This window comes from Geotrypetes seraphini, chromosome 2 (assembly GCF_902459505.1).
Source record: "Geotrypetes seraphini chromosome 2, aGeoSer1.1, whole genome shotgun sequence".
Taxonomy (NCBI): Eukaryota; Metazoa; Chordata; class Amphibia; order Gymnophiona; family Dermophiidae; genus Geotrypetes; species Geotrypetes seraphini.
Genome location: NC_047085.1, coordinates 134,335,588 through 134,354,708, shown reverse-complemented (window position 1 = coordinate 134,354,708; position 19,121 = coordinate 134,335,588). Strand labels below are relative to the sequence as shown.

General features: G+C 39.7%; 1 protein-coding gene across 1 annotated transcript in view; it reads right to left on the bottom strand.

Moving 5' to 3' along the window:
- The window catches only part of CDH2 (cadherin 2), a 486,773-nt gene that overhangs the window by 51,835 nt on the left and 415,817 nt on the right, over positions 1 to 19,121 (bottom strand). Inside the window, exons 11-13 of the mRNA XM_033933790.1 lie at positions 13,237 to 13,379; positions 12,562 to 12,795; positions 7,846 to 8,079 (exon numbers count right to left, since the gene is read on the bottom strand). Of these exons, the coding sequence (XP_033789681.1) occupies positions 7,846 to 8,079; positions 12,562 to 12,795; positions 13,237 to 13,379 (611 nt within the window). The remainder of the gene's footprint in view (positions 1 to 7,845; positions 8,080 to 12,561; positions 12,796 to 13,236; positions 13,380 to 19,121) is intronic.

Genomic DNA, 19,121 nt, shown 5'->3' with positions numbered 1-19,121 from the left:
AGAGGTGAAGTAATAAACTTATGTGCTTAAAGTGTTAAAAACCACTGTAGTAACTCCTCCAAACATTATCCGGGTCCCCCCGGATAATGACAGAGCTTACAGGAATGAGGAAGGGAACTCCCCAACCCCTACTTCCTCCAGATCCTCCCAAATTTTTAAACTATCCTTCCCTTCCATAAAGGTATTTCCCATGTAGGCAAACTTGGGTCATCCCTCCCCTTTAGAATCACTGAGATCTGGAATAACCTCCCCTCCCCTCTCCGAACCTCAAGCTCCCTCCAACTCTTCCGCAAACACCTAAAAACCTGGCTATTCTCAAAACTGTAACACTTCCCCCCTCTTAGGCCTCTCACCTTCCCCCTTTACACCTAACTCTTTAATCTCTCCACTGTAGTTCCTCTCTCATCTTTCTTCCTGTAAACCGTGCCGAGCTCCGCATTCGTGGAGATGGTGCGGTATATAAACCCAAGGTTTAGTTTAGTTTAGACAGTGAAAAACTTGCAAAGAAAGGGAAATTGAGTTCCTGTAGGGATGGGGAAAAATTTGACCCCCATATCATTCTCTAATTCTCACCTTCTAATGTCCATGTGGTTAAACCTCACATATATCCTGTGATCCACTGTTATAACCCCATTTGCCCTGTATGCTCCACTAACTGTACCACTTTCTGAACATACCGGGCACCATAAAAACTGCCTTATTTGACAAATATATCACCTAAACTTCAGCTACACCAATCACTATTTCCTAATATGTCCCCCCCTGAAAAAAAAAAAAAAAAAAATTAAAAAAAAATTCTAAACAAACTGTACTATGTATTTCGCCACTTTATCTAAAAGGACCCCTCTGAATTTCTAAACGCACTGTATATTGTAATTGCTGCTTTTCCATGATTCTGTATACTGTAATTTCATTAATTATCTGCATATTGTAACTCGCTGATTGTCCAGCTCTCTTCAGTTGTAAACCGCCTAGAAGTCGCACGATTGTGGCGGTATAGAAGAATAAAGTTATTATTATTATTTTCGCCCTTTGTATTTATTTCCTTCTTACTCTGAAGCAGCCTACACAGCAATAACCAAATTACTATAATTTTTTCTTTTTAAATCTGACTCTAAACACACCTGTTTAAGATAGACTATTCTATGGATCTAAGAGAGGTGCTTTGGTGTCCCATAAAAGTTACAAATAAAGGGTACATTTTTTGTTTTCAAAACAAGTTAAAAAAAGCATGTAGAACATAGTTAATGGAATTCTTTTCAACCTACTACATATATATATATATATATATATACGGGGTCATTCCAAGTCAAGTGGTCCAGAGTAGAGAATGACACGGGGACAAATTTTTCTCCTTCCCCACAGGAACTCAACTTCCCTATTCCGTCCCAGTGAGTTTTATCGCTGTCCTTGTCCCTGCCCCATTCCTGTAAGCTCTGCCTTAACACACACACCTCAAACACCATGATTATAAGTGTTTGAGGCTTGTGCAGATGAGGACACAGCTTGCAGGAATGGGACAGAGACAGGAAAAGAACTTGATGGGTCGAGACGGGAAAATGAGTTCCCGAGAGGACAGGGAAAAATTTGTCTCTGTGTCATTCTCTAGTCCAGAGCTCCCAACTTGACTATTTCAGAAATTGATGAAATTTTTTTCAGGAGATATGTTGGGACCTCTAATAAAGATATCTAAAGTTTTGGGGTATGATCTTGACTGGGTCCAGAGTTAGGGGCCCCCTTATTTGGGTCACTTTTTTGTATCTGCGGAAGAAGTTGAGTAGGGACCCTCCTTGAAATTGGACCAGTTAACATAGAATTACCGTATGAGTGTAAGTATGACTTTGTGGGGAGCAGTTTGGAAGGTGAAAGGTCAGTTGCAGGGGTCAATTTTGGAGTGGGGAAATTTAAAGGGATTGGGAAAAGTTACAGGGGCAGTTTGTGAGATGTGGGGAAATTAAAGGGATAGTTTTAGCAGGTAGGGCAAATGCGAAAGTTGGGAAGAATGGAGCAGTAGCTTTAAAATATAAATTCTTTGTAAATCGCATTGGATTTGGATATTGCGATCATATCAAATATTTTAAATAAACTTGAAACTTAAAAGCAGTGCCCTGTTATGCTTTACTGTAAGTTTCCATGTTGCAGAAGCTGGTGCTGCTTTTCCCATAGAAATGCACTGGACCATTTTTTGGGGTGGCTTATTTATCTGGAAGTCCTAGTCTGAGCTGGCCAATTTTCAAATTTGTTGTTTATTTTCAGTTCCCCCCCACCTACCATACCAAGTTTTATTCCATTCCGTTTAATTTTCAAAAAATTATTTTGCAGCCAGACAGTTATTTTTGAATCACTTCTGTGTACTTATTTCCAACTTCTATTGGGTTGGAAAAAAATAAAATGACTAATGGTTTACATACCCTCCCCCAAATATTCCATCAGGAAGTTTCACCAACCAATATAACTCGAGACCCAGATATCAAGTTTAATGTTAGACAGAGCCCCTTTTTTCACTTAAAACCTTAATTATAGTCACATCACTTTTTACTTTAGATATCACATCCTTTCAAAGGAAAATGAAAAATGTATTATGAAACAAGGTATAATAAATCCTTTATGTGAAGACATAATGCAGGCATGTGAAATGGAAAACATAATGAAGAAAGATATTCATCCTGCTCGTTACTATATTAAATAGTCATAAGAAAAGAAAGCCCACCTACATAACAATGTTGGAATATATTCTGTTTAGATATTTTCATCTTTTAGAGCAAAGAATGAGAAGAATAAAAAAAATACTTATATGTATTGAATTCTCAGAAGCAAAGGAAAGTCAACCCTGAAAATCTACACCATTCTATGGCATACCGAATAAGACAGATTCTGAATCCAGAAGCCACTTACTTGTGTCTATTAAACCCATGAGGTAGAGCTATTATTGTGCAGAAACGTTGTGACCAGTCGAAGCAGTCAGCTCTCAGGGACAGGGAGGAAAAGACATAGAGGGGCATAATAAAAAAAAAACCCGTCTAAGTCCCCTTTTGGCCCAAGGCCTTAAACGTCCAAAAGGAGGTTGTTTTTTTTATAATGGCCTGCCTCTACGTTCAGCTGTTTAAACGCCCAGACCACCACTAAGTCTACACTAACACCCCTACAGAAAGTCACATAACCCCAACTAAGGACACACAGATTTCCCTTTAAGAAATATAATTCCAAATGCTTAGGGTGGTAAAAAATATATCTACAGTATAATCTCGTTATAAAGGACTCGCTTATAATGGAACCTCATCTATAGTGGACGAGGTCTGCTAGTCCCGGCCGAGCGCCATTATAAACGCCGAAAATCATCGTATATAATGGACATGCATATAACGGACTTTCGGATATAATGGACAACCAATTTGGTCCCCAGAGCCGCTTTTAGCTGTAGTTTTGTTCGGCTATAACGGACATGGAGGCTCCGCCTACAAGGTGTATGGCGTGCCAGTGATATAGTATCAAAATGCAGCCCAGAAGAAAATGACAGATTATTTTTCTTTCCTGTACAGTATGACATAATGCTTTAGAACATCTTTTGGTGTTCTTGTTTTGCAATCATTTAATGCCATACCAATGTTTTGCTGAGTTTTGTTATTGATGTTGCCGATATGCTTGTGCAGTGACTGTTGTTCATTGAGTGTACATTGTTTCAAGTTGAGCTATATAAAGTTAAAAAAATTCAACTCTGGATATAACAGACTGCTTTTCCAGGTTCCTTGAAGTCCGTTATAACGAGATTATACTGTATTCTCAAAATGACTTGCCTAGCATCTACATGGGAATTTAAAAAAAAAAAAAAGTCTCACCAATACTTAATCTTTAAGAAGCAGATCTTCTTCTTTAACTGTGTTTACCTTTGCCACTTCTGGGAAAAAGTATAGGCAACAAATGATGTAGCTTTGGGTGCAAGCATTTATACCACCAAAGGCATTTGGTTGTGCAAATGCAGTATTCTATTACATCGTGTCTAATTTCTGGGAATACCTCCACGCCTGACGTAAATTTTTGACCTTTGCTGTTGCTCCTCTAAGTTTCTTTTTTGCCATTCTCCTCATGTTATCATAGTTTCCTTTTTAAAAGTTAAATGCTTAAAGATAATACTCCTAACTCTACGATCCCTACAGGTTTCAGAGGTTTGAATCACAATCTCCATTAAAAATGGATAATTCATAAATCAAATCAAACAGTAGTCAAAGCTACTGCGTATTAGAGCTAGCTCAAGCTACACTAAAATTACCATCAGTGACTTGCTGTTGTTCTAGTCTAGACAGAAATAGATTTTCCTGAATGTGAGAGTGAAGTTTGAGAATGGCCATCTGCATTTACTTAATCTAGAAAGAGAGCACTGTGTTCTAAATAGCTTATATCTAACTTAGGTATTGTCTACCATTTCTCTCTCCCATGGTTGCTGTATGTTGCAGTTTATTTAGCATATTATCCATTTTGGGAACCACAACCGGCTTCTGAAATTGAGCCAAAGTGCTCCTGGCTACCCCAATCGCCTCAGAACTTGTATTTCTATGCATCTTTTTCAACCCCTCGGGTGCCAATTTAGAAAGAAAACTCTGAGATCTATTGGCAAGCAAACTTGTATAATAGACAAAATGTCTTTATGGATCATTTCCCACTACTAATGAATTTTGGAACAGTTCCATGGTAAATGAAACAAAGCTTGTGGCACCACAACCCTTTCAACACAAATCTTAAAGTGTCCTTTTGATGGCATGGCTTGGGTGGGCAGAATTTTTGTTTATAAAACAACTTCTAGACATAAAACCATTTCCCCTGTAGCAGTTTAGAGGTAGATTCTACATAAAGGTTTCTGAAATTTGAATGCAATTCTGCATCCCATATTTAAAAAAATGAATAAAAATACTATGGGGCTCAGTTTCAAAAGAGAAAAACTCACCACCTATTCCTCTGACCCCATCCCAACCCATTTACTTACTACTATCTCTCATACGGCCATCCCCTCTATCTGGTACATCCTGACCCTATCACTCTCCACTGCAATGGTGCCCAACGCCTTCAAACATGCCATTGTTACACCACTCTTCAAAAAATGCTTGCTTGGCCATACCTGCCCTTCCAACTATTGACCTGTATCCCTCCTTCCCTTCTTATCCATGCTACTTGAATATGCTGTTCATCATCGTCATCTTGGAATTTCTTTCATCCTTGACCTACTTCAACTGGGCTTTCACCCTCTTCATTCTACAGAAACTGCCCTTAGAAATTCTCCAATGACTTGCTCTGGCCAAATCTACTCAGTCCTCATCCCTCTTGATCTATCCACAGTTTTTGACATGGTAATATCAATATGCTGCCATCACTTGGATTTCAGGGCTCTGTTATCACATGGTTTTCTTCCTATCTTTCCCATCTTTAGCATATGCTGTGGTGGATCCTCCTCCACTGCCATCCTGTTGTTAGTTGATACACCTTAGGGCTCTGTCCTGGGACCACTTCTTTTTTTCTATCTACAATCTAAACTAAAATTTAATTTTATAGACCGGGTCTTCAACCAAAAGGTGCTTGACTCGGTTTACAATAATGTAAATATAGTACATAAATATAGAAGAAAAATGTAATCTAGAATGGCTTAATTTCCAAAGTGTTTAGTAAACAAGAAAGTTTTCAGAGCTTTCTGAATTAAAATGAAGGGGCCTAGACTTCTAGTGAAAGTGGTAATTCATTCTAGAGCTCAGTTAATTTGAAAATGAAAGAGTGGCTGAATCTCTTGAAAGTTCTATTTTTAACCCTAAGGGAAGGAAATGTAAGTTTTAATTTATTTGAACACCTAGTGAGATGAGATCTGTGTACATTCCAATCTAAAGGAGCCAAAGTAATAAAGATCCCAAAGAGAATTTTAAATGCAATACAAACATACTTAAATTGAATTCTAAGATACACTGGAAGCCAATGTACGTGATTGAATTTATTCTTACCAAAAATGAGCTTGGTGCTCTAATATCCTCCCATGTCTTTCAGTATCACCTTTATGTTTATGACTCACATCTCTCTCTATACTCCTGAAATCTTGACAGATATTATAAGAACATAAGGATTGCCTTACAGGGTCAGACCAATGGTTTATCAACCCTAGTAGCCTATTCTCATGGTGGCCAATCCTGGTCCCTAGTAATTGGCCAAAACCCAAGGAGTAGCACCATTCCATGCTAACAATCCAGGGCAAGCAGTAGCTTCCCCCATGTCTTTCTCACTAACAGACTATGGACTTTTCCTCCAGGAAATTGGCCAAACCTTTCTTAAAACCAGCTACGCTATTCGCTTTTACCACAACCTCTGGCAATGCCAAACCTTTCTTAAAACCAGCTACACTATCTGCTCTTACCACAACCTCTGGCAATACCAAACCTTTCTTAAAACCAGCTATGCTATCCGCTCTTATCAGAACCCTGGCAATGCGTTCCTCCTATTGATTTTAAAAGTATTTCCCTCTGTTTTCTATCCAATAACCAATTCCTAATCCACAAATGAAGTTTGCCACCTGTCCCATGACTCTTTAATTTTCTCAGGAGCCTCTCATGAGGAAATTTGTCAAAAGCTTTTTGAAAATCTAGATACACTACATCAAGGTCAATTGTGATCGACCAGTAGATCGCAAGGGCAACGCAAGTCGATCACGGAGCCCATCCCAAGCTCCGCGATAGACTCGTGTTGCCTTTACGTTCTCCCTGCTTCCCCGATGTTGCAAAAGTCAGGCGTGTGCAGCTACTGCACAAGCACCGGGCCCACAAGCCTCCCCCTCGAAGTTTTCGGCAAAACTTCTTCTCCAATGTCAGAATTGATGTTGGGGGGTGGGGGGGGAAGGTTTGTGGACCTGGCACTTGCACAGGCTTGGCTCTTGCAGCATCGGGGAAGCAGGCTTAAATCGGCGGCAGTGGCATGGGGAGCAAGGAGAGAGAAAGAAAGGGGGGCAGGGAGAGAGGAAGAAAAAGTTGGGGGAGGGAATGGATAGAGTGTATTGGGTGGCAGGGGGCAGGCAGGGAGAGAGGAGAGCGTTTTTTAGACCTGGTGATTCTGTCCCATGTAAAGTGGGTTGGAATTGATTCAAATGTTAAAGCTCTCGAATCCCAACTTTTCGTACCTAGCAAGTAGAGAACGAAAAAGACTAAAAACATTCCTGTACGATCGGTCATGTTAGCCCAAACAAATGGCTACATGTTGGAGCTGAAGCCCTTTAAAGGGCTGAAGAGGTGGCTCTGAAGCAGAAAGGGGCTGTTCTAAGTGCAGTGAGGGGGATGGCTGGTCTCCCTTAAATTTAATCTGCCGTTTCCAATTTCCTAAGTTCTGCCTGCAACTTTTCACAGTCCATACGCATTTTAACAACTTTGAACGGTTTAGTGTCATCTGCAAATTTAATCACCTTCATATAGCTCAATGGGAATAATGCTGTTTGTGAGGCGGCATTATTCTCTTGCTCCAGAATTCAGCAACCTGTGGAATACAGATCCCACAGACTGCTGAGTCCCGCAGGAAATGAAGGTGTGATAAAAAGCAAACTTTTACCACACCTTGATGAATTCCTCCCTACTAACAATGATAGGGAATGGAGCGAAAGTTAATATTAGTAAAGCCGGACAATAGACAATGCCCAAAGAGATCACGAGCAATGAGTTCCTAAAATTTTATTTTCACAAAAATCTAATTGTTTTGGAGAGTGGAATTTTGGTCCCTTGATGAAATCCTTGTTCAAATTAAAACAAAATTAAGCACTTCAAACAGCAAACTGCTTTTAGTTTATTTACTACCACACAAGGACAGCAAATCATGGAGCAAATGTTTACTTACTGAGTAGGATGATTATGCATAGGAGGATTGCAATGATAGCCCCTGTTCCTAGGCCAGCACCCACGATCGGCTGCACCCCACTGCAGCTTCCGCTCTGATCACATAAGCAAACTTTCACCAGGAGTTCTGAAGTGTTCGACATGGGAAGATTTCCAGAATCTGCGATGATTATTGGGATCTTATAAAGGCCACTGTCCAAGGATCCAATCTTAAGACTAAGTTGAGCATGATAACCTAGAAAATTAAACAGTGTTGGTTTGAGAAAAACAGCACCAAATCTCAGTGAATCCATGACTAAACAAACACCAGTGCAATTCAATGGTTAACAATAAGTTGTTGATCTTAAATTCTTTCCTTTAATACTGACAAAAAAAGCGGAGCTTACCAGTTATAGGGATTACAAGGGTGTGCATAGAAAAAGTGGTTTTGGTTTGTTCTCAGATCATTTCTGAATTTTTTTTGGCCACACTTTTGGATATTTTTCAGGTCAGTTCAGCAATTAATGCATGCTAAACTGGATTATCAAATAATACACACATCAATTTTGCATACTTTAATTCAGAGGCTTTATGTGTACAAATTCACTTTAGTGCATGACATAAAATTTTCCAAACCAAATCCATCTGATACCATTAACAGGACTCTACTAGCCTAAAGTAAATGTTAAAACTACTATGCATTTGATAGGATGGATTCAGTTTGTTTGGGTGTCCCCAAATTTCACCGCATAACTTATGAATGTATACATACAACTTATTTAGGCATGTTAAAGTTTTTCAGTGCACACACACAAAAAAGTTATCAAAGCAAATTTGCAAAATGACCTGCAGAAAACCCAAATATAAGGGGAACAAAGCCAAAAGAACCAAAATTATTTTGTTTGTGCCCATTTCTGCTTTGCAACTATTTAAACATGCTATTTTTTTGTCTTCCTTTAATACTAAGTGGCGGACTAGGTTAGGAACGGGTTGAGTGGAAGGTGACGGAGGAGAGTGATAAATGGAGCTCACTCTGATGAAAGGGATGTTATCAGTAGTGTGCCTCAAGGTTTGGTTCTTGGAACTGTTTTTTTAACATTTTTGTAAGTGATATTTTTGTAGGACTGTCTTTTACGGTTTGCCTCTTTGCAGATGATACCAAAACCTACAATAGGATAGACAACCCTGATAGTGTGGGATAACATGAGGAAGGACCTAGTGAAGCAAGAAGAATGGCCTGGAATTTAGCAGCTAAGATTTAATAAGACATGCAGAATCATGCATTCGGGCTGCAAAAACCTGAGGGAACAGTACAGTTTAGAGCAGGGGTAGGGAACTCCAGTCCTTGAGAGCCGTATTCCAGTCGGGTTTTCAGGATTTCCCCAATGAATATGCATTGAATGCAGTGCATGCACATAGATCTCATGCATATTCATTGGGGAAATCCTGAAAACCCGACTGGAATACGGCTCTCGAGGACCGGAGTTCCCTACCCCTGGTTTAGAGGAGGATAAACTTTTGTGCACAAAGAGGAGGAGACCTTATGTATATTTGTATGATCTTAAGGTGGCCAAACAGGTAGAAAAGACGTCAGCGAAAGCTAAAAAGATGCTTGGATATATAGGGAGAGACATAGCCAGGAGGAAACAGGAGGTAATGATGCTCCTGTACAAAACTGTGATGAGACCTTGTTTAGAATATTGTCTATAATTCTATATTTTCAAAAAGATATAAACAGAAGGAGTCAGTCCAGAGGATGGCTAATCAGTGGTCTTCATCAAAAAGCATATGAGAACAGAAGCAATTCTATAACTTGGTGCCTGGAAGGAACCTATTCTATAAAGCAGTGGTCTCCATTCATTTTTAAGCTGGGGGTCACTTTGGCTTCTAATGAGCTGAAGAAGAGCCATCAAATATATTCCTATGCAGGGCCACAGTATGTGTCAATGGCATCCATCCCCACCAGCCCATCATTTAACTTCATTTGGGGGTATCCTTGAAGTTGCAAGCATTTTCAAATGCATTCTCTTTTATCTATTGAGAAATGCTTTTGCCATTTGAGCATGTGGCTCTTCCCCCATCCACTTCCCCTTTTCGCTTGAGACTGGGAAAAGAGGCAGAGTGGCAGATGAAAAACTGCAAGACAACTAGGTCTCCGGGGGCTGGCATTGGCCCTCAGGCCTTGCAGTGAAAAACACAGATATAAAAAAATGTAGGCGCCTACCATCATTTATAGCAGTGGTCTCCAACATGCGACCCCCTAAGTCCTCCATTGTGGCCCTCAAATAGTTTGCTGAAATGCTCTTCAAATCCCATAAATGCAATAACTTCAGTCTTGCCCACTTGATATAGTAACTGCAAACAATCTTTTAAGTGCATTACTCAGTTGTCTCATTTATAGAATTTGCTACTGCTGACAATCAAAAATAAAGTGAGTTTTTAAACTATATCCACGAAGTGTTGAAGAATCAATATTAGCATTAATTTTAAATGTTTAATACCCACTCTGAACAAGAAGATCAAGGTGGTTTGCAAAATTAGTAGTATGCGTAAGCCTGAAATCTTTTGGTGGCCCTCAGAGTTTTCTCGTATTCACACTGCAGCCTTTTACATGCAAAAGGTTGGAGACCACTGCTTTACAGGAATACCAGCATAGAACTGAACATGCATGTCTATAATTTAGGCCTGAACATTTACACCACCAAAGACGTGGTGTATGTGTGTGTCCCTAAGTACCTGAAATAGGCATGTGACTTAGTGCTCTATCAGTTACATGCATAACTCATAGTATTCTCTAACTCCTCCCCCCTTTTACAAAACCGTAGTGCGGCTTTTAGTGCCGGCCGCGGCGGTAACAGCTCCGATGCTCCTAGAATTCCTACGAGCATCAGAGTTGTTACCGCCGCGGCTGGTGCTAAAAACCACGCTACTGTTTTGTAAAAAAAAGGGGGGGGTACGTTTTGCGCATAACCTTCTGACCCACTCAGACTCCACCTACTGTACGTATACGCCTTGCTGTAAAATACACAAATCTGGACCTAATTCTATAAACAGTGCCTAGTGACGCCTAAGTCCTAGGCGCAGTTTGGCATGGTTATCAATCAACCTCTAGGCGTTGTTAATAGAATCGCGCCTGTTAGGTGTTGGCATATTATGCCAGGAACGGCCTAATTTACTGGTGCCTAACTCAGACACCTAGTGATGCCTAAGTCATACCATGCCCACTTTTCAGGTAGGTGTCACTTCAAGTTCCACGTGGAACTCTTAATTAATTGGTTTTTTTAAAAAAAAGTTATTTACAAGTTTTAAACATCATGGTCGATTACCATAACAATTAAGCTCATTAATAAATTTTGAGTTTTGTGCAGAATTTGGCTAAGTGTCCCCAATCTAGGCGTTGTTTATAAAACCTGGCCCTGTGTAAGATACGTTATATTTACAGAATAGAATTTAGGCAGAATTTTGGCATGTGTGCAAGTTCAATTATTGCAATGCCCTATGCCTGCAATCGGTATGTAACTGTGAGTAGATACTTTACAGAATTATCCTGATAATGTACACATATCTAATATACTATAAATCAGGATCCTGCCTTTGTCTCTCCAAAGTGTAAACCACTTTTGTGACCAGTCTGAGGCATAATCACTTATTGGAGTCTTTTTCTTGAAAGAGGGGTACCTGATAGAAGAAAAAAGTTCAATCTTTCTACCTCAATTGAAACTATTCATTCCCAACAACCTGGGCATTTCCCATATTTTAATAGATCTCCCACTTTTCCTAGTAATTTTATATAATACATCGGGTGTATTCAGCAGAGCTCACTAGATATATAGTTCTGCTAAATATATGAATAATTTGAAATGATTAAATTTAGATATTTCAAATTATATTCCCCATACTCTGTTCAGTATCATGTTTCTAATTACTGGATTGAGGGCTCATCATTAAGGGCTTCTTTTACTAAGCTGCGGTAGCGTCTTTAGCGCGCGCTGCAGATTAGCGCAGAAAAACTAATGCCAGCTCAACGGAGGCGTTAGCATCTAGCGCACGCTAAAACCGCTAGCGCAGTTTAGTAAAAGGAGCCCTAAGTGGTTGGGAAGGAGCCCTGATAAATGGCCACTGACAGAGTTATTGCGGCAAAATCTGAACGTAAGATAGGGGAAAACTCTTGGGTAGTTGTACAGGAATTATTCTGACTGTCCTGATAGTGTGAAGGAACAAGTGGAGACTGAGGAGTCACAAAAATAGAGGATTAAACACCTTGAAGGTGTTTGAATTGTAGGTTCTGATTAATTAATGCCTTACACTGACACTTAGTAACAGTAAGGGAATTTTTCAAGTACCTTTCTTATTTCTAATCTTAATGTATATTTTCTGTAAACCGCTTAGAACCTAACGGATGTAGCGGTATATAAGAAATAAATTATATTACATTACATTACATTACTTACTGGCAACTGGCTTTTGCTAGACATATAGATAATTATTATTCTCAAAACTGATTTGGAAAACCCTTGCAATATTTCACATCTGTCACAAAATACTTTTTTTGTGAGATCTGACTCTTTGAAATCCGATTTTTAAAAATGTAGACAGCAATCACTGGGAGGACAGGCAGAAATTCTATACAAATTTTTTGTCTTTCACATAGTCTAAATAAACATATAAAACCAAAGAAATGAATCTATGTAGATTTGTGTGTATACATGTGAAATAAATTATCCAGTTTCAACTTTACCACTGAGGCGAGTAATGGTCCAGTTCCTCCTAATGCTGGAAGGGCTGGATGGGAGCTCGAAGATGAATGGTCCTGCATTAGGATTAATGTCAGCGTCTGTCGCTGTGATGTTAATTGCATTGGGGTCTGGCCTTTCACAGATCTCTACCTCAACAGGGTCCACTTGAGGAGCATTATCATTAATGTCAAGCAAGTACATCTGCAGTGTGCCGGTTCCACTCATCGGAGGAATGCCTTACAGGAGAAAGAAAAAATTAAAGCTATTTATTTTATCAAACACTGGCTTAACAAACCAAGTAACACTTAACCCTTAATCTATTCAGTACGACAATTACATTTTCAGGGCTTCATATTTCCAGCTTGCTGTATGAGTGAATTTGGCAGACGACCTCACTTACACAATGCAGGACCAATCTCCTGTAACTGCTCAAAGCTTCTGTATGTCACAATGCAGTTATACAGTGCGTACAGAAAAAATTAATATTTGCTCAAGATTCTTAAAAGTCTGACATCATCTGGTATGCACAGAAGGCACAGGAAAACAGGAATAAATATTCCAGCAACCACTGAATCTTAATAGGGTCAACCTATGAAATGTTTATGCTAAATTTCAAGATAAGTACAGACAGAAGTGAACACTCGTTTAATTCACCCTTAAGCAAAAGACGTTCATACCATTGTCAGAAGCCAGGAATGTGGTGTTATACATGTTGTTTTTCATGTAGTTTCTCTCTCTATCCAAAACTGCCACAGTTGTGATCTGTCCACTCACAGAATCAATTCTTAGCAAGTTTCCAGGGTCGTAAAGTATAGAGTATCTACAAGAGTGATAACAAGATTAGGTGAATCTTTTGAAGCAAACGTGCAAAAAAAGTTGATGAAATCATTAACTCATCTACTGGGCTTGATGCTGCTGCTCATTAGGAGATGGGTTAGTGGCTCCTCCAACCTGGCTTCTAAACTCTTAAAGGCTTTGGAAATGGATAGGGTCCTTTAATGGAGCAAACTGAGTGCTATGTGGCTGCAGGATAGTACTGAAATCTTGATAAAACAGTACCAGCAGCATAGCCCAGCAGTAAATTTTGGTCAGGCCTAGGGGCAGAATGGGTGGGCACAAAAGTTCCTCTCCATCCCTCTGCTTTACCCCCTCCCCCGCTGGTGGGCTCTCTACTCCCTCCCAGCTAGGGTTATCATATGGCTCCAGAAAAAGGAGGACAGATTGAGACATCCGGGTTTTACTTCTATTGCTTTCAATAGACGTAAAGCCTAGATGTCTCTATCTGTACTCCTTACTTCCATTGCTTTCAGTAGAAGTAAAACCCAGATGTCTCAATCTGTCCTCCTTTTTCTGGAAAGTATTCCAGTAAATGCTCACTGCTATGGAGAAGTGCAGTCTAGAGATAAGGAGATGTAGTTATATGGAGAAAAGACCTCAGTTTCCTCATCAAGAGGTCTCTATGTCTGCCGTACACAACTTAAAGCAGCATAGGAGAAAACATCCCTGGTCAGAAAAACTCCACTACATACTACTAGTAAAACGACTATTAGTAAGAATCAAAAGGACTAGTAGTAAGGCAAAAAAACTTATCTCTTAAAGTCACGGTTCTCCAGGTGAGACAAGAATCCAGTTAGGTAACATAGGATTATCACATTAATCTTCATACATTAAGACTCCCGACAGGCCCTGTTTCGCTATCGCTGCATCAGGGGAAGTCTCTAGAAATGTAACTTAAGCTACCGCTCTACAGATTCTATAAAACAGAAAGCGGTAGCTTAAGTTACATTTCTAGAGACTTCCCCTGATGCAGCGATAGCGAAACAGGGCCTGTCGGGAGTCTTAATGTATGAAGATTAATGTGATAATCCTATGTTACCTAACTGGATTCTTGTCTCACCTGGAGAACCGTGACTTTAAGAGATAAGTTTTTTTGCCTTACTACTAGTCCTTTTGATTCTTACTAATAGTCGTTTTACTAGTAGTATGTAGTGGAGTTTTTCTGACCAGGGATGTTTTCTCCTATGCTGCTTTAAGTTGTGTACGGCAGACATAGAGACCTCTTGATGAGGAAACTGAGGTCTTTTCTCCATATAACTACATCTCCTTATCTCTAGACTGCACTTCTCCATAGCAGTGAGCATTTACTGGAATACTTTTTGGTGGTGTGTCCTATTAATATTCCACTTGCTATTATATATATATACTCCTTTTTCTGGAGCCATATGGTAGTGATACTCCCAGCTCACAATATAAATACCTGAGCTGGTGGGAATCCCAGAACCCAAGCCCCATCAGTTGAAGGCTCCGCCAGTCCTCCAAAGGCACTCAGCAGCCCAGAACACCATGTCACCAAGCTCTGCAGGTGGCTTGGGCAGCAGTGTTCTTGAACCTGTTCATTTCTTGTACGTGTGCAAAAACTGATCTTGTAAGAGAAGTGAGCATGTGTTAGGTGCTGGCTCAGGAACACTGCCGCTGAGCTGGTTGCAGAGTTTGATGGCATGGCATTCTTGGTAACTGGGCACCTTTGGAAGACTGAAGGAGGTCTTCAGTTGGAAGGTCATTAGTGATCCCTGTCAGCCACAGTATGGGTGTGCTATGAGCCTATGCAGTACAATCTTATCTGCAGGCTAAGAGGAAAAAATATATAGTATATCTATATCTATCTATATGAAAGGTCAATGTAAAGTCTTGGATTCCTTTCTGCTCTTCCTAAGGTCTGCAATCCAGTAACATCAGATCATCCTTTTATCACTCAGTAAACAGCAGAAGCAGGTTGGAGACACAACACATTAGAAATTCTTGAGGAGCCACAAACTAATTCGAACAGCAAAACAAATTCCATCACTGTCTCATCTGTGCATTTCTACCACTGCACATTTTAATTACCTTATGGACACAAATCGATATTCAAGCATTCACTGTAATACAAGAAGTCTCTTATACAGACTTAAGGCAAATTGGTTACTTAATTATTTTTTTTTAAATGATTATAGTTTTAGCCTGTATCCTTAAAAAATAATCAAGATGTGGGTTTCATGAAAGGAGGTTGCTTGCCTGCTTTTTAGTACAGTAGCACAACAGATTATGGCAAAAGAGACTAGTGGATTTAAGATTGCCCGTTACTCCCTTCATACTGCAAGGACTCACCCAGCAGCCAGCCCTGGAAGTTTAAGGGATTATGATACACATTCCTTATCCGAGTCAGTATTTTTCCTTCCCCACTAGGGGCTAGATGCACTAAAGAGGAATGATAAGACCGATCTGATTTTTGGCCGATTCAAAAAGAGCTATTGATGTACTAAAAGGTTTGCATGTAAATGATTCATGCGGAGGTTTGTCATAATCTCCGTCTCTCCCATCCAATTGATCGCTGTGAGAGCGACTCTCACGCATGAGCCGAGCCGGCAGGGGAAGCCTCGAAATAAGCCCCCTGCCACTTAGCTGTTTTGGGCAGGAAACCTTTTTTTTTTTTTTCTTTTTATGGGCACAGATGCTGTGTCTGTCACACACACAATATTTGCCCCATTAAAAAAAAAAAAAACCAAAACCCCTCTCCCCACCAATGACTGCCCTCTCCAATAACTCCTGATGAATGTGGCACCGGGAATCTGCCTTGCGCTAGTGAAAATCAGCTGGAGATGCCCATTCCCTCCTGCCATGCCAATCACCCCCCCCCTTGTGGCAGTGAAATGACAGGATGAATGCCCACTCCCTCCTGCCAAGGTGAAACCCCCTCCTCTACGTGAGACAATGGGCATCCCTCCTGCCATTTTTTTCTTCTGCAAGGGGTGGGGCCAGCATTGCAGGATGGAGTGGGCATCCCTCCTGCCGTTTCTGCTGCCCGGAGGGGAAGGGTGTCAGTTCCCAGTGCTGCTTGTCCCAGGCGAGGGGGGGAATTATGAAGGGTGTCATCGGCAATGATCGTTACACGATTACTGACTTTAGTGCATCTGGCCCTGGTTTTCTACCATCCTGGGTAGATGAGTATACAAGATGCCAAATTTAATCCAATATTTAGTCTGGTTTACTGGGAATGCAGTATAGAAGAAAAAAATAAAAATGAAACACTTGGACTTGCTGCCAAGTTTTGAAATAATCTGAACAATTATCACAACCAGTGAAGAAACATTTTCAATTAATCATCAGTTCTCCATGGTTCTCTTTGTTTTGCTGATAAGAAATCAATCACCATCAATGTGCTGGCATTGTCCTGCTTGCTTTTTGGAATGCTGTACTGCTAGATCAAATTTTTTAAATGTTTATTTACATATTTGACTCTGAGTTAAGGTTTTAACACTGCATTTTTCATGTTGTTTGTAATTAAGGTTTTCTCTTGGCTTTCTTTTATCTCTACCCTTAGGATTTTGCTTTGTTCATTGTACTGTTGTTACACGTACAAATTCTTGTACGTGTAACAGTGCAATGAACTTATTATCAATCAAACCATGGATATTAAAATAGACAGAAATGTTTCTAATATAATATTAATTTTTCTCCCATCCCAACCGCAAAAAAAAAGAAAATATGGTCAACATAAATTTAATTCAACAATCTGCATAAGAGTGGCCCTAAATCTCTCCCAAGACCTTTGAAAAGTAATCTTTTTGGAAGAAGTCATGTTTGTAAAAGCTGTTATCATTTGTATCCTCCAGGTCACCGATGGTTGAGCTGCAATCTTCAACAAATACAGTAAAATAAAAAAACAAACTATCTAAACTTCATTTTCTTCAGGTTGCACTGCTTTCGGCTGTGTGTGGCTGAGATTATCGGAGGCAGTTGGGAAAAGATTTGTGAACTGTGACGAATTTTGCCTCAAGCAAAGTTGTCATTTCTTTAATAAGGCATTAACTATTTTTTTTTTTTGCGGCCCTCCAAGTACCTACAAATCCAAAATGTGACCCTGGAGAGGGTTTGAGTTTGAGACCGCTGTTCTAGAAGGAACTCTGCTGCAACTTCCAGCCAGAGAATGTTGCTACAGTGGATGAATTGAAGTAAGTTGGGTGGGAGTGTAACAGGGAGTTAAAAAATATGTCCCTGAGAAACTGGGAATTGAAAGATTATGGGGGGTCGATCCAGGTTCCAGTTCTGATTGAGTTTGAAATACAAAAGAAAAGGAGAAAATGTCTGGACCCCCCCAAAATGTAGTAGTGAATAAAATTATATGATATGTAAATGATTTATTTTCATATAAAGTTGCACACTTTAAGGTCACCTAGTGCTCAAAACTTTTTTTTTTTTTTTTTTAAGAATACCATATTTTACATTCCAGCAAACCAGCCTTGTCCGCATTAGCTAGTGCTGTCGCTATTTATGTATATATATAAAAAAAAGTATCTTTGTAAATACTGAGTACCCTTGCAATTTTTCTTTTCCTTTCTAATCATGCATTAGAAGAGCTGCCAGGCAGATTTTACTAAAAGAAATATTGCCCAGGAGCATTTATGCTAATTTTGGTGTTTTTTCCTCAAAAAAAAAAAATCGCTAAACGGAGGCCATTTTTTCCCATAGTTCATGAAGGGGCTCTGCAGTGCTGGAATGTTCTTAGATATGATGACCTTGTTCAGTGGAGAGAACAAAACATGACCTTTTTAACTTTCTACTTCTGTTTCAAGTGACTTTTTTTCTGGTGTCACATGACAAGATAGTGAGAAGGGATTTGGGATGATCAAAGTCCTTCCTATGCATTTGAGTTAATATGATGTAAGTTGTGGGGTGGGAATGTATGATAATATATTTTCCTTTATCTAACCTACACATTGCAGCTGTAAACAGTCTTTTTGCAAATTGTTATTATAATTTAAAAACAAGAAAAAAAAGAAATAAAATGGACTTCTTTGTAAACAAGGTACAGATTACTCTGGCAAGATATCAAACAAAAGCACGGGAGTCCATCCAAAATGCCAGGACAACTGAGCTGAAATATTTTGAATGACTTGTTGCTAAAAAGACTATTTTGGGACCCTGCCACAACATATGTCCCAAAGTGGCTGGATGAAAGTCACATGTAGGATAGTGAACCATAGTGCTAACTGTGGCCTTGTGTGCTTGAGCTGGAGAAACATTCAAGTGCAAAATTTATTTTTTTTAAAAAATCTAAACTAAACTAAACTAAACCTTAGGTTTGTATACCGCACCATCTCCGCAAGCGCAGCTCTCACAAAAGTGCTGAACCAGACAGGCTTTTCATGTTTCCAAGTGAGATGCTGTGACATCAAGAGACAAGTCTCTATTCCAAGCAGTGGCTTAACAGGCGTAATCCAGTTTAGCTGTCCTTTCTTACAAGAACCTGTGATGATATTCCAATAGAACTTGCTACTAAGAACCTAATGCATACACAGTACTAAGTGTGTCCTGGATATCTTCACATAGAAGTGTCCATTCAAGACTGTTAACACAGTGATGAAGTTGGAGATAAACGTAATTGGTAACAAAGTCCTTTGACTCCCCAGCACTGAAACATTGGCAACTCCGTACGCAATGTGAAATCAGGATTGTGCTGTATAGAAAAGAACGGTGTAGGCTCCGCTGAGAAGTAGTATCTTCTACATAACCAGCGCCACTT